Source organism: Vipera ursinii (genome assembly GCF_947247035.1).
Source record: "Vipera ursinii genome assembly, chromosome: 1".
Taxonomy (NCBI): Eukaryota; Metazoa; Chordata; class Lepidosauria; order Squamata; family Viperidae; genus Vipera; species Vipera ursinii.
The window spans coordinates 194,903,386-194,917,996 of record NC_139512.1 but is presented as its reverse complement, the minus strand read 5'-3'; the positions used below and the strand labels follow the sequence as shown (position 1 = coordinate 194,917,996).

The 14,611-nt window shown below is 38.6% G+C and overlaps 1 protein-coding gene across 8 annotated transcripts in view; it reads right to left on the bottom strand.

Annotated features, from left to right (window-relative positions):
* Window positions 1-14,611, bottom strand: part of EHBP1 (EH domain binding protein 1) — a 295,160-nt gene that overhangs the window by 162,905 nt on the left and 117,644 nt on the right. For 5 of the 8 annotated variants that reach the window (XM_083369525.1, XM_083369529.1, XM_083369527.1 and 2 more), the window contains exons 8-10: window positions 13,680-13,784; window positions 12,833-12,955; window positions 6,777-7,029 (exon numbers count right to left, since the gene is read on the bottom strand). In XM_083369525.1, coding sequence (XP_083225651.1) covers window positions 6,777-7,029; window positions 12,833-12,955; window positions 13,680-13,784 — 481 coding nt within the window. The remainder of the gene's footprint in view (window positions 1-6,776; window positions 7,030-12,832; window positions 12,956-13,679; window positions 13,785-14,611) is intronic. The other 3 variants (XM_083369528.1, XM_083369531.1, XM_083369532.1) reach the window with 1 other exon arrangement.

Below are 14,611 nucleotides of genomic sequence, written 5' to 3'. Positions count from 1 at the left end.
ACAGAACAATTGGGAATAATGAATATTTCCTCCTCCCTACTGGTCTGTTAAATCAAGGTTTCACTGTATTATTTTTTCTAGATTTAATGGGTTACATAGCAGGATGACAGCTTTGAAGTAAATATATTTTGCTTGTAATTGCGAAAATCTTCTCCAGAAATCAAGCCACTTTTTTAATACTTCTGAATTCCACAGATAATCATGGAGAGTTATACAAACAAAAGATGTGCATGCATAGTGACTGAGATGCAATACTGAAAGGGTCCCAGTGCCATCACACAAATCTCAGAGGGTTCCCTCGTCTTGAATACTGCAGGCAAGGCTGGTCACCACATCTTAAAAAAGACAAACAGGAGAAAAAATAGGATGATCCAGAGACGGATGATGAAAATGATAAGAAAGATGAAGAGACTTCTGTGAAAAGAGATTGAAAAGATTAGAGTTGTTTGGTTTAGAGTGTAGACAAAATGAGAGCAGATTTGAAATAAATGCTTATCTCACATGAACTGTACCCAATGAGTGCTGCTTCTCCATTTGCAGAAAGGTGACCTGAAATTTTTAAAATCTGTGTCATATTCCTCTAAATCTCAAAGGGTTTCTGAAAGGTGAGTAGGCAATAACATGGATAAGGAGAAGAAGTAAACATGGACAAAACAGATGAAAGAACAGGCTATTTTGGCCTGGCCTCAGGTGTGATAGAAACTGAGGAGAAAAGGAATGGTGAACAAGTAGTTTGATCTCCAGGAGCTTCTAGAAGAGCTAATGGCTCATGCAGGCCTAACAACTCAGGCACAAATACCCAAAAACAATACATGGAAGATGGGATTAAGCATGCATCACATAATTCACGGGTGTCAAACTCAATTGCATCATGTGACATACTGTGACGTATTGCAACATTTTTTTGACTTTGTAGAGCTGGGGTGGGCATGGCCTGTGCGTGATGCATCCAGCCCATGGGCCACCAGTTTGACACCCCTGATATAATTCAACTGAGGAATTCACTTTTATAGAATGTGGAAATAGCCAACACTTTAAACAGCAACAAGAATGAGAAATTCATGGAAGATTGGTCTCTCAGGGGCTACTAGTTTCAACTACCCTTTATAATCTCCAGAATCCTGAGCAATGTAACTTAAACACCTGCTAAGAAGCAATGCTAAAGGTGGACTACAATATCTGTGTGCCTTCCCAGATGAACATGGCTAGTTTTATTTAGGCTTAACATCCTTAAGTTGTTTCCTAGAACACTGCTCCATTTATCTCTTGGCTTGATACACCTATGTAGAGAAGCACAAAATATACAGAAGCTGAAACATCTCATTCCAATTTGAAACAAGCTGTTTCCAATCTCAGAGCTAAATTTCTGAGTCAAGGTGTTTCAAACTCAAATTGTTTCAGATTGGAAGCATTTTCTACATGTTTACTCCTGATGACCACTCTTTGCAGTAAAAATCAATTTGATGACACACATGCAATGACATTACACAAATGCTGTGATTATGTATTTCTATCCTAATACAACTACAAAAATCACTGCGATTCTGCAATGATATCATGATGCACATTTCATCATTTGCCTGCTCTGTCATGGATACTCATTGTCCCAAATCTATCAACTTTGCAGAATGAAAATCTGAATACCTGTGATAGTCACTGTGTACACAGAGTTCCACTGCTAGTTTATACAAAGGAAGAATGAGTATTCTCTCAGTCATTATAGGACTACTTCCTCAATGCTGGGAGTGAGATTGTGATTGGAACTGCTGGAATAATATTTGGATGGCACACCACCTCCTTCTTCTTCTCCTCACTTCCACAATAAGATTTATTGTTTAGGCATTTAGGCACAAGAACAATGTGCTCTAGATATTACTCTTTTCCCCTGACACACTACATACACATACTGTGCTTCAATTCTGACTTATTGTATTGGAAGTATGCAAATGCTATGGTGTGTAAACTATACTTTATTGTACAGTGCAGTAGTTCTCAACCTTTTATTCGCTGTAGACCCATTTTAAATACCTGTTGTGACCATGGACCATGGCCTGAGTCCCCAAGGTTTAAGATTTAAATCATAACATTTCTTCAAGCCATCACAGACTCCCTGTGATGACATCATGGTCTCCAAGTATCCGCAGACCACAGGTTGAGAACCACTGGCATAATGTGTTGCGCAAATGCAACCATGATTTGTAACCAAAATTATGGCTTACTGTGCTATGTGAATCCAGCTTCTTTGCCTCTGATAAGTATTATTCCATTACATATAGAAAACTGGACTTCCTCATGTGACTATCCCAGGTGCTATCAATAACACCAGCAGAATTACTACAGTGTTTCCAACACTTTTCCATGGAATTGCTAATGTATTTTTTCCACAAAAGCTGCTACAAGCTTTACAAGCTCTATGAATGACCATTATGCAACATATAATGGACAACCAATATGAGAGGGGGTCTATAGGAAAGACAGAGCCTGTCTGAGATGAATGATGGGCAATCCATAATTATAGCTTTTCCTTCTGAAACTTCCTGGTACAATACTAGTGTGTTTTTATTGCAAAGAAACACAGTTGAGGATTGTATTGAGAGAAAAAAAAACTAGTAACATTTTTCCTATCATACTTAGGGATTTGTGATCCTCCTCCTTTGTCTACTCACAATCTAGAACAGGGGTCCTCAAACTTTTTAAACAGGGGGCCAGTTCATTGTCCTTCAGACTGTTGGGGGGGGCAGACTATAGTTTGAAAAAAATTAATGATTATAGAACAATGTAAAATCAAGTATAAAATGGAAAAATGAAACAAGAAAAATGAATTGGTTAATTATTTGAATGAATTTTTAAGTGAAGAAAATATACATTTCCAGTGACTCCACACATATTTTGTTTGGGAATGCAACTGCTGGTTTTTCCACAAATAGTTTTTGAGTTGTGGGAAGATGGCAGAAGTTTTCCTCCCTCACTTGTTTAATGAGAATGTCCAATTTTACTTCAAATGCTTTCACATGTGAATGCATATCACAGATGAGCTTCCCCTTTCCTTGAAGATGCACATTGAAACTGTTGAGTAGCTCTGTTACATCTGTCAAAAAAGCAAGGTGCTATTTCCATTCAGCATTTCTTGCAGAGGTCTCTTGACCCAAACTAGGTAACATCAGCAATGCCAGAAGAGAGGGGGTTTGTGGAATGGAGGAGAAAAGGAGAAGAAGGGCGGCTGTGGAGTCCTTGGTGCTCTCTGAGTGTGGTATCTTTCTTGCAGACATTTCATGACCCAAACTAGGTAACATCAGCAATGCCAGAAGAAGAGGGGTTTTGTGGAATGGAGGAGAAGAGGAGAAAGAGGGCGGCTGTGGAGACCTTGGTGCTCTCTGAGCTTGGTGGCTTTTTTGCAGACGTCTCATGATCCAAACTAGGTAACATGATCAGTTCACTTATTATCCCACTTTGGGTCCTGAAACGTCTGCAAGAAAACCACCATCCTCAGGACCCTTCATTTTAACTTGAGCCAGAAATATTCTCCTTGATTGGCATTCCAGAACTTTCATCGCCTCAGCTCCACACAACCCCTCGCAACCCCGAAATAATTTTCCAGGAGGAAATTCTCCTCCTTTTTTCTCACTCACCCTGGCTGCCCCTTACAAATAGCTTGCCCTTTGCCCACTCCCCTGAGACCTATAACCAGTGCCCCACTCCAGCAGCCCCACTCCGACCCTCACGGGGGTCAAGCCCACTCACTTGGAGCCGTCACCCTTGCCGCTGGATGGGTCCCTTGGCGATGGTGGGGGCTATGTTGAGGGCCGGTAGCACCAGTTTCCTCTTGGTATGGTGGCAGCAGCAGCAGTGGTGGAGACTGGGGATCGCATTCTGTAGCGTAGTGAGAGACCCACCTCAGAAGCGAGGCCAAGGCTGCAAAGCCTAAACCTCTCAGTCCGGCCCTGAAGTAAAAATGTGAACAGGCAAGAGGACACCAACTCGCCATCCCGCCATTGGCTGGGGCTCTCGCCGCCATATCACCCTCCCTCTCCTCACAATTGGACGGCTTGCCCGGGAGGTTGAGGCAGGCCGGATATAAAGACAGGGTGGGCTGCATGCGGCCCACGGGCCATAGTTTGAGGACCCCTGATGTAGAAAAACAGTTATCTGTTAAGGAAAGGAAGATAATCTTTGGCATTGCTAAGGAAGAGCAGCTTGGTCATGGTGGGGAGTATCATTAGAAAGCCAAGGATTAGAAGTTTCAGAAGATCTTTATAATCCAGGTAGTATTCTATCCAATTGGCTCATACAGAAACCAATGTGCTTAAGTCTTTCCAGATTTCTCCAATAGAAAATCACATTCAGAAACCAACCTTATGATCTCCTCTACATGAAATCTGAGCCATTCCACTAAATTAAGGCTTCTTCTGCCACCCATATGATCCAAATGTATCTGGATGGGATTTCAGGCAAGCAGTTGGAGGCCGCCTTTATTAATTTATTTTAAAATGCTGCCTGCTTTATCAGATAGTCCTGTTTAGTACCTCTCTTTGATTACCATTCCTGGTGAGGTATGCAGAAATTAAGTGGCTTTTCCTCTATCACTTAAGATGTCAATGAATTTTATTTAGTCCATATTTTAAGGACACTGACCTAATTCATACTTCTGAGATTGGAATGCAGTTTTTTTAAAATCCCATTTAGATCCCACTCTTCTCCGAAGACTCAGGGCGGCTTACAATTTAAAGCACAAATCAATGTGCTTAGCAATAGCCTTCATTCTATGTATATGCCTGGTTATTAGGGTTTTCGCCGCCGCCCCCCCCAAGCGGCATTATTACAAAGTCAGTTTATTGCCCCCAACAATCTGGGTCCTCATTTTACCTACCTTGGAAGGATGGAAGGCTGAGTCAACCTTGAGCCTGGTGGGATGCGAACCTGCACTAATTGCAGGCAGCTGGTGTTACTTAAGGAGGCATTAGCCCACTGCTCCACCACTAACTGCACACTTCCAAGTGTGGTTATTCAAGTAAAACATTGCTTTTTTTAAAAAAACACCCAAATTTTATGAATACATAAATTTATAAATCTACATACCCGTTGCACATATTAAGGAGAAGAGAACATTGTAGAAAATAAGTTCTTGAAATGTCTTTTAAAACTCACAAAATGTTACAGAAGACATTATGATTGAGCACAAAAATAGTGACATGCATACAAAATGGGGGATTGAGATTCATCTACAGCTTGAATGGGCAGTTTCTGTTTCCCAGTTCTATATTCTTTGTAGTACACCAACGGGTACTGCTGATGAAAGTCTGATTACGAGACGTTGTGCTGATGATGCAGGGATATAAATAGCCTAACAGCACAATCCTAAAAGGATTGCTTGATAAATAAACCGAAGTTCAGTGAAAAAAGGAAATATGCTTTTTCACAGGACCCTTAATGCGCATGTAAACATGTGCCTAGAATCCAGAAGGAACGGTGCCGCAATTGCCACTGAAAAGATGGTGTGTGTTTGGTCTTCACATTTTGACTGTCTTGAAAGTTAACAGTCTGTTATGCTACAAAAAGTGAAGGAAGCTACAGTTGCAATTGAATATATACATTGGTTGGTCTTGGGATAGAAAAAACATTTATTATCCCTTAAATAGCCTGCTATGAATTCAGTGCTACAGATTTCTTTGTAGATGAGAATAAATTAAAAAAAGAACTTTACTTGTACTTTTACATTAATTTTTTATTTTACTCTCTTGTTTCCCCCCTCCCCACACACCTCTTCCATGTGTTTATTATGTTTGCCTTTTCTAATTTGCCAGGAACCGCACATATGATGGCTAAGATGACAGGGATCTAGGGATCATGATCTATAATACGTACTTAGTCAAAATTAGGAAATAGAACAATAAATCTTGCTATACCTCAGCAGGCCTTATCTGGCCTCGGAATCTAAACTAAGTAAGGCCTGCTGAATATTAATATTAGGCTGGGGATTTAAAAAAACCTAGGCAACAGTAAACTACTTTGGTACTGCGGTTAAGGAAACTGCATAGCTATGTCCATCAAGATCTGACTTAGTCTCATCTAATTTGTACACAAAACCAACTCTCAGACTTGGGCAAGTTACAATCATTTTTCAAAGCAACAAACCAACAAAACAACTTACAAAAATCTACAGTCACTTTCCAGGACAAGAAAAAAAAAAGTGGGGAGGGGGAATAGGAAAGACCTGGGACCACTATTTTTATTTATAACAGAGAAAACACAGTTTCATCTTCTTCAAATATTAAGGCAATTATACTACTATTAGTAAAACCGATCAAGAAATGTACTTTCTATAATACATCTAATACAACACTTTGAAAAGGGAGGAGGTCTTGAACTCTATATAGAACTGCTTAAATGTATTGAATGATCATTGAGTAAAAAAAGAGATAGTACCGAAGTTCTAAAGACTAGGTCATCCATTATCCTCAAATGTCCTTACATGTATGGATAGTTCAAAGCTGGCCACTAGCCAACTGAAGTGCTGCAGCAGCCAATGCCACGCCTGAATTGAGCATGCATGCTTTTCATCCTGAACATCTGTATCTACGCCTCCCTTCAGAGATTCTTCTTTGATGATTTAAATCCTCACAGGGGGATAAAAACCCCAGTAACACGCATGCCCCAATGTTTAATGTATTCAAATTCTGTTAACGAAACAGTTTATTCTTGTACTTTAATATTTTATGCCTGGAGGTTTTGTGCTGAAATCCCAACTAATGCAAAGGGAAAAAAAGCGATCCACTTACTCATCTAACTCCTCTTCATCTGTTCTTGATGTGTCAGCATAAAGATATTTGCTCATATCCACAGGTCGGATATTTTTCCTTTTGCTAGGTTGAGGAGGAGAGTCTTTGACAGGTAACAGGACCTCAGGTTCAGGGTCTGGCTCATCAAAAGGGTTGACGTACTGTACACTCTTTTCCTTAAAGGGGTTATATTCATCGCTGTCATCACAGTAGTGCTCTTGTTTGGATAATGAAGTCATCTTAATATCTGTTCCTACAGAGAGCACAATCAAGAGGTTGTGTCTTAATGGAGAAGGAGCTCTTCAATTCCTTCAGAACTCTAGTAGAATACAAAACAGTCCCCATCCCAAATTAATATTAATAAAATAAGAGGAGTGCCTTTAAAGTGTGTTGTAAATCATACAAACCAAAAAGGGAAAAAATAGCCAGACAATTCTTTGATGACTAGGCAAGTTAAAAAAAACAACTCAGAAATTTTATCAGTATTGAGAGAATCCTGATTTCCACAGGATCACCCATGCAATCCATAATAGTCATAATAACTGTTCAGGCCTAATCTGAAACAGTTACAGGTTCTACTAAAAAACAAGTTTTCCAAAAGGCAGATTGCAGAAGGCAGATCGCCATGTTTCCATTTCCATCTTTTGTGCATGCATTTTAAACAATAAATAAATGAAAAAGGGGGAAAGGTTTTGTTTGACTTTTGTTTCTAGTATGGTACAAAAATGTTAGCTTAACATTGTTATTCAGTACTGACCAGAGCAAAGAATTTGTCATATACAAAAAGGAAATAGTCTTTGTTACAAATAATTCGCCTTTACTTTTTGTTCAACTGTTGAAAGTGAAATAACTCAAGTAGAAGTCCTGGCCAACTGCGATCCATTAAACCAAAAACAGATTAGTCATATATTGTAATTTTGTTATGTATCTGCTTCATAACCTCCCTTATTTTTGCTCTCCCAAATAGAAAAAAATGCAATATACTGCTCTGGCCAGGTGACTCAGAAATCATTCAGATTTGATATATCTCTGAAACAATTAACTAAAGAAATGTACCGATAATCTACTTCAAAAACCGGCTTAGGATCATACAAATTCAACTCGCATACAATCTATTCATTTCATCTTTATAGTTAATCTGCCTCTATGGCCGCATATCTAGTCCTGCACCTGAGTTGCCGGGCATATGAAATTCAAGTACATTCAGTAACAGAGATAGATTCTAGAACATCAATTTAAAATAGAACCAATTCTAGAGTCATATTTCAGAATATCAAGCTCCATTAATAATGAATATGTGGAATTCTACAGATGAAATCTTGATACTCAATTCATAATATTTATGATAAGTATGGCTTAAAGGAAGAACACAAGAATCATTTATACAAAAATGAACTAATCGGTTGATTAATTACAGAAGTCTAAGTGCTAGAGATGCAATAGTTATTATTTCAAAAAGCATTATTTCAAAAAGAGAAGCTCCAGATTAAGCAAATCATCCAAGACATGAAATGAATACCGAAAAGTGATGCAGATTTTTTTAAACAAAACAAAACAATATGAAAACAAAAAAGAATGGGAAGCAGGAAAGAGAAGGGTGTTCAAAAAGAAACTGTATATTTAAACAATCAACCTCTTGTAACATTTAGCACTTATATTGTTCTTTTAATCTTCAAAATTCTTTAGAAACATTAACTAATTAATCTAAATCCTTCTGTCAAATGTACATACAGCAGAACACTGGGATGTATTACTAATCCAAGACACAGCTAAAAGGGAAATACTGCTGCTGTTTAGAGTAGTTAAGCCTCCCTTAAGTACTACAGAGTAACAAAGTTAGCTTAGAAGCATTAGCTAGAACCTTCCCTAACCGTCAGCCTCATAGTTTATGAGCCAGTAAGTTTAATAACACACAGCACTTCAGACGAACCTCTCCAGCCACTGTAACTCATGCAGATACCAGTAACTATATCTACTGTCAGAAACATCCAATGTCCAGAAAAAAACAAACACTGAACACAAATGAGGATGTTCCATGGTAGAATAAGACTCACACTAGGGACTCTATATATGCATGCCCTTTTTCTCCAATATCAACCTTATGTGTCTGATGTTGGAGGCTGCTCTTCTATTGGAAAGCCTGAGATTTAAAACTATCTAGAGGCTTGATAGTTAGATATTACACTCAACTATTAGAACATTGCAGAACACAATATGGTTGTATCGTGATCATAATTCATACCTTGGTATTTATCATTTCAGAAAGAAGCAAAGAATTGCCTCAATCCCACACTTGATCTTGCAATAGCAAGAAAGTGTTCATTCATCCTTGCTGTTTTACATAAACCTCACCTCTGCTTTTTTATATTCATCTTTCTAGTATAATGTTAGGGGTGAGGTTCTCTAGTGGAATGGGGGTAACTATGCAGATAGCTGTCCACATGTGACAAGATGGGCAGCAAATTAATTTAATGAACAATAATACGTTTTAAAAAACAGTAAAAAATAATTTCCAGCCTAACCAATAAAGCACTATGGAATAAAGAGAGAATTAGTATAGCCTGAAAGCTATAGAGAGCCACTGAACTAAACTTATATCTAAAGAATGGCTTGTTCGATTCATGTCTTGAAGATCTCCAAAGAGGGAAAGCTCACATCTCTGTGGCTAGCTGGATTGTACTGTCAAATTGTTCTCAAAACATTTTTCTTACTATAAAACTTAAATCTAGTTCTTTCTGGTTTCAGACCATTACATCTAATCTTGCCCACTAAGGTAGTTGAGAAGTTGCACAGTGCTTCAAAAAGAAGATATTCGGACCAATAACTTGTGCAGGCTCTGCAACCAGTGACCTATTAGGCTTTGATGATCTGAAGGAGAAGCCCTTATGACTTCAGTGTCATAAACAGAATCTCTCTATTCTGTTTTAGACTGATACTTGGTATAAATCTCTGCAAAATGATCCAACCCAGGCAACTGATGAATCTTGGTGATTTCCTAAATGCACCTGGGGATTTGCTACTTCATGTGAAGTGGGATGAAGATGTGATTCTGTTAATGCAGGAATACAGAATCAGATTACCATTGCCATTATTATCCATAAGAGCCCTTTACTCCTGTGCAATTAGATCACTCCCAAAGTTTATTAGAGAGCTGAGAATATTGAAGTAGAAGGGGCAACATATGGACCACAAAAAAGAGAAACTCTCAGGATAGATCAAAATAAAGAGTCCATCTGAAGATCCACTTGAACGTCTGCTCAAGGTCTGTGGAGGTAGCAAAAAAAGTGCTTACTTCTGTATCTCCCCTGTATCTGCACAAAACAGACCAACATAGCTTTTCTTTACTAAATGGTAATTCCTCTGACAAAATATTGGAAGAATGCAACTGGAACAGTGAACAGCAGTTTACAATTCTGTGCAGATAAAGTCGAATGGATCGATTACAACTTTTCAGTTAAGCTACAGACAAGACATAGGGATGAAAGCTCAGCAACTATTTGTCCTCTTAGTTAGGATCCTTCTCAGGTTTCAAGTCTTCAAATCAGCTGTGAGGAATAAGGACCACTACTAATCCTTTTTCTTTTTTCAGCATGTTAAACCTGCTGGCTCAGGAATTCTGGGAGTTGAAGTCCATGAGTCATAAAAGAGCCGAGGTTGCCTACCCCTGGTCTAAAGGAAGCAAAGATAAGAACTTTTTAAAGAAATCCTCTTTTGAGCTGGGTGAACTTATACTTACATCTAAAATGTTTTATTTGTATGTAAAGTGATTGAGAATACAGTGGCTTCACAACTCAAGGGTCATCTGAATGGTATGGATTTGCTGGATCCAAGTCATTTGAGATTTTGACTGGAATGATAATGAAAACAATTCTTCTGGACTACTCAGTAGCTTTTAATATTATTGATCATGGTATCCTTCTTGATGGATTGGGACTTACTTGTTTTACTGTGGGTTCAGTCCTTCCAATAACGCCACCACCACCAACAACAACAATAAAGTTGGAAGGGACCTTGGAGGTCATCTAGTCCAACCCCCTACTCAGGCAGGAAACTCTATAACCTTTTCAGACAAATGGCTGTCTAGTCTCTTCTTAAAAACTTCCAGTGTTGGAGCATTCACCACTTCTGGAGGAAGGTTATTCCAATGGTTAATTGTTCTGTCAGGAAGTTTCTCCTTAGTTCTAGATTGCTTCTCTCCTTGATTAGTTTCTATCCGTTGCTTCTTGTCTTGTCTTCAGGCGCTTTGGAGAATAGCTTGACTCCCTCTTCTTTGTGGCAGACCCTGAGATATTGGAACACTGCTATCATGTCCCCTCTCACCCTTCTCTTCATTATACTAGACATACCCAATTCCAGCAACCGTTCCTTATGTTTTAGCCTCTAATCATATTTGTTGCTCTTCTCTGTACTCTTTCTAGAGTCTCAACATCTTTTTTACATCGTGGTGACCAAAACTGGATGCAGTATTCCAAGTGTGGCCTTACCAAGGCATTGTAAAGCGTTATTAATACTTCATGTGATCTTGATTCTATCCCTCTGTTAATGCAGCCTAGCACTGTGTTGGCTTTTTTGGTAGCTGCAGCATATTGCTGGCTCATATTTACGTGATTGTCTACTAGGACTCCGAGATCCCTCTCGCAGATGCTACTATTCAGCAAGGTACCACCTATACTATACCTGTACATTTGGTTTTTCCTGCCTAAATGTAGAACCTTACTTTTTTCACCACTGAATTTCATTTTGTTAGATAGCGGCCAGTGTTCAAGATCGTCCTGTATCTTAAGCCTATCTTCCGGAATGTTGGCTATTCCTGCCAGCTTGGTGTCATCTGCAAATTTGATGAGTTCCCCATCTATCCTCTCGTCCAAATCATTGATGAAGACGTTGAAGAGCACAAGGCCCACAACAGAGCCCTGGGGCACCCCGCTATATACTTCCCTCCATGTAGATGCGGTTCCATTGAGGATCACACACTGAGTATTTTCCAGAAGTTCAAAAGGGTTTCTGTTGCCTATAATGCTGTGGGCAAAATCATCTGGGAGTTTGGAATGGGGTGCCAAAGGAAAAAGCGTGAGCAATTAGACAGCATTCATGATTTTATCAAGGGTTGGTTTTGCTAAATAATAATAAGTTTGCATAAACTACTGCTTAAAAACAATAAACAAACAAAAGAAGAACAATTCTCATCATGGCTTTTATATTAACAGTTTATTCCATCTTTTTTTTGGGGGGGGCAGTTCTTCTGGTGCAGGTTCCTAATCTAGTTGCTTTACTGTGAATGTATATTTGTATAGGTAAACTATATAATTGTTCATATATTTATGAATCGTGTTTACTAAAGTGCAACTTTTAGTACACACTTAAAATAGAGTTAAATCAAACACTAAATAACTTTAAAGTATTGGTTATTATTCCCAGGACTTAAAATATTATATAAGCTTTTATTAAATTATCCAGGCATGTCTAGAAGAAGAAAAATGATTTGATCAAACAGTGACCTAAAAGGCTACTTCAGATTGAAGAATTCCATCATTAAGCTACACCTTAAGCAAGCTATGGTTGAATCTTTAAGTTGAAAATTATTGGCACATAAGTAACATCAAAGGGGATGTGGTGGCTCAGTGGGTTAGGACGCTGAGCTTGTCGATCAGAAGGTCGGCAGTTTGGCGGGTCGAATCCCGAGTGCCACGTCACAGAGTGAGCGCCTGTTACTTGTCCCAGCTTCTGCCAACCTAGCAGTTCGAAAGCACGTAAAAATACAAGTAGAAAAATAGGGACCACTACGGTGGGAAGGTAACAGCGTTCCGTGCGCCTTTGGCATCTAGTCATGCCGGCCACATGACCACGGAGACATCCTTGGACAAGCGCTGGCTCTTTGGCTTTGAAACGGAGATGAGCACCGGCCCCTAGAGTTGGAAATGACTTAGCATGCACCTTTACCTTTAAGTAACATCAAAGAAACTTTTAGAAAATGAGAAGTAGGAAGTACACGTAGTTTGTGATCTTGCCACAAAGTATAGCACAATCCAAAGACTATATATGGCAAAATTAAATACCTTCAATGTCAGTGTCTCCAAAAGGATTCAGCTCTGATCTATCAGAATCTACAAAGGGATTTGATCTTGAATTTTCCAAATCTTGCTCCTCTTCATCCAGAAAACTAAGCTTGTTGATAAGTTCTAAGAAACCAAACAAAATACTTTTCAGTACACATTTTATACTTTCATTTAGGATTAAACATAGAATGCTTAAACAATCACTTTCCAAATACTTAAGTACTACGTATCCCTTTTAACAGTGAATCGTGACACGGTTTCTACTGCTAAACTAAACTGTTATATTCATAGTACACCAAAGTTTCCAGCTTAGTTAACATGAACAGAAGCAAGTGCAAGTTTAATATATGACTGTTAACTGACCTGGAAGGCTCTAGCAATAGTTTTCAGAAAGAAAAAAATGCCATTTTTTAAACTAACCTAAACTAACTTAAAGAAAATCTATACATAAAGGTAGTAATGTTTCCATTACTAAGCTGGAAGGCCCACATGCAGCATACACATTATCTCAGAAAAAGAATGCAACACCTCCAAAAACAAATAATGGCAGTTCTGAGCTAGGTTTAGTAAATGGAAGGTCTGACTATAATTGCAATCTTTTCTGATCAATGACCATGCTGCAGGGGCTGATGGGAATATAAATCCAACAATATCTGAGGGCCATAGTTTCCTCACCTTGGCTGATGAACGCACCATATGTTGCTGCATACACTCGACTGAACTACAATAGACTTTAATGGACACCAAGCACGAAACTACAACCAACACTTGAATACGAACAGATACTAAGGAGGTCACAGTAAAATGCAGACATGCCAGAAACAGAAAAGGAGGAAAGCTCATAGACCTTCAGAAGAACTGGCTGATTTAGTGGACAGCATATTTGTATGCTTTATGCAGTCATCTTGATCTTCATCTAAGCTGCTCAGAGCATTCAACTGGTTTACAATTTCTGTAAACAGAAGCCAGTCAAGACAACTGTGAGGTAAGGTCATTTAATGGAAAAAGGAATACAATACATGCTGTTATTAGAAAAAAGAGAAAAGGAAAAGAAAGACAAATATTAATTTAGGAATACATTCCAGACTGAACAATCACAATATCACTCAATATGTCTCTACACTTTCATGAGGAGTTTTCCATATTCTAGAATGTAGAACTGCGGTGAACGTGAAATATATTTTAATTAACATAATTATCCTGTACATATTCTGCACTAAAACAAGGACCAACTAATAATAATTAAAGTACTGAAATATAATATTTTAATTAAGGTAGCATAGACACACAATTAATGTCGCCAAATAAATCTTAGCCAGATTGCCCTGCCATTCAGAACTGGAAGGGGGTAAAATGGTCAGGGCTGTCTCCTAAGTTTTAGTTAACCTATACCCTGCACTTCTAACCTTTTTAAGACAACTTACAGCTAATAGATCCAATGCGATAAGAACTATAACCTAAACTGGACATATTGATAGTATGTAATATCTGATTGATACACTCCATCTGATCTACATGGTAAGTTGTTCAAGTGTGCAGGCAATCAAGGAAGTGAACTGGAGGAAAGGAAAAGAGGAACCATCAATTCGATTTAATTGCTACAGGTTTTTCACAGAATATATGTGGAACCTTATTTTCCCAGAATGCAGTATAGCAATGCTATTGTCAGAATCCATTTATATCACATTTCATAAATGTATGGTTAGAATACTGGGCCTATCTTAGGGATTCTGCCATCTCTCCGAGGGGGGGGAGAGGATGTTTATCCAGATTGCCGTA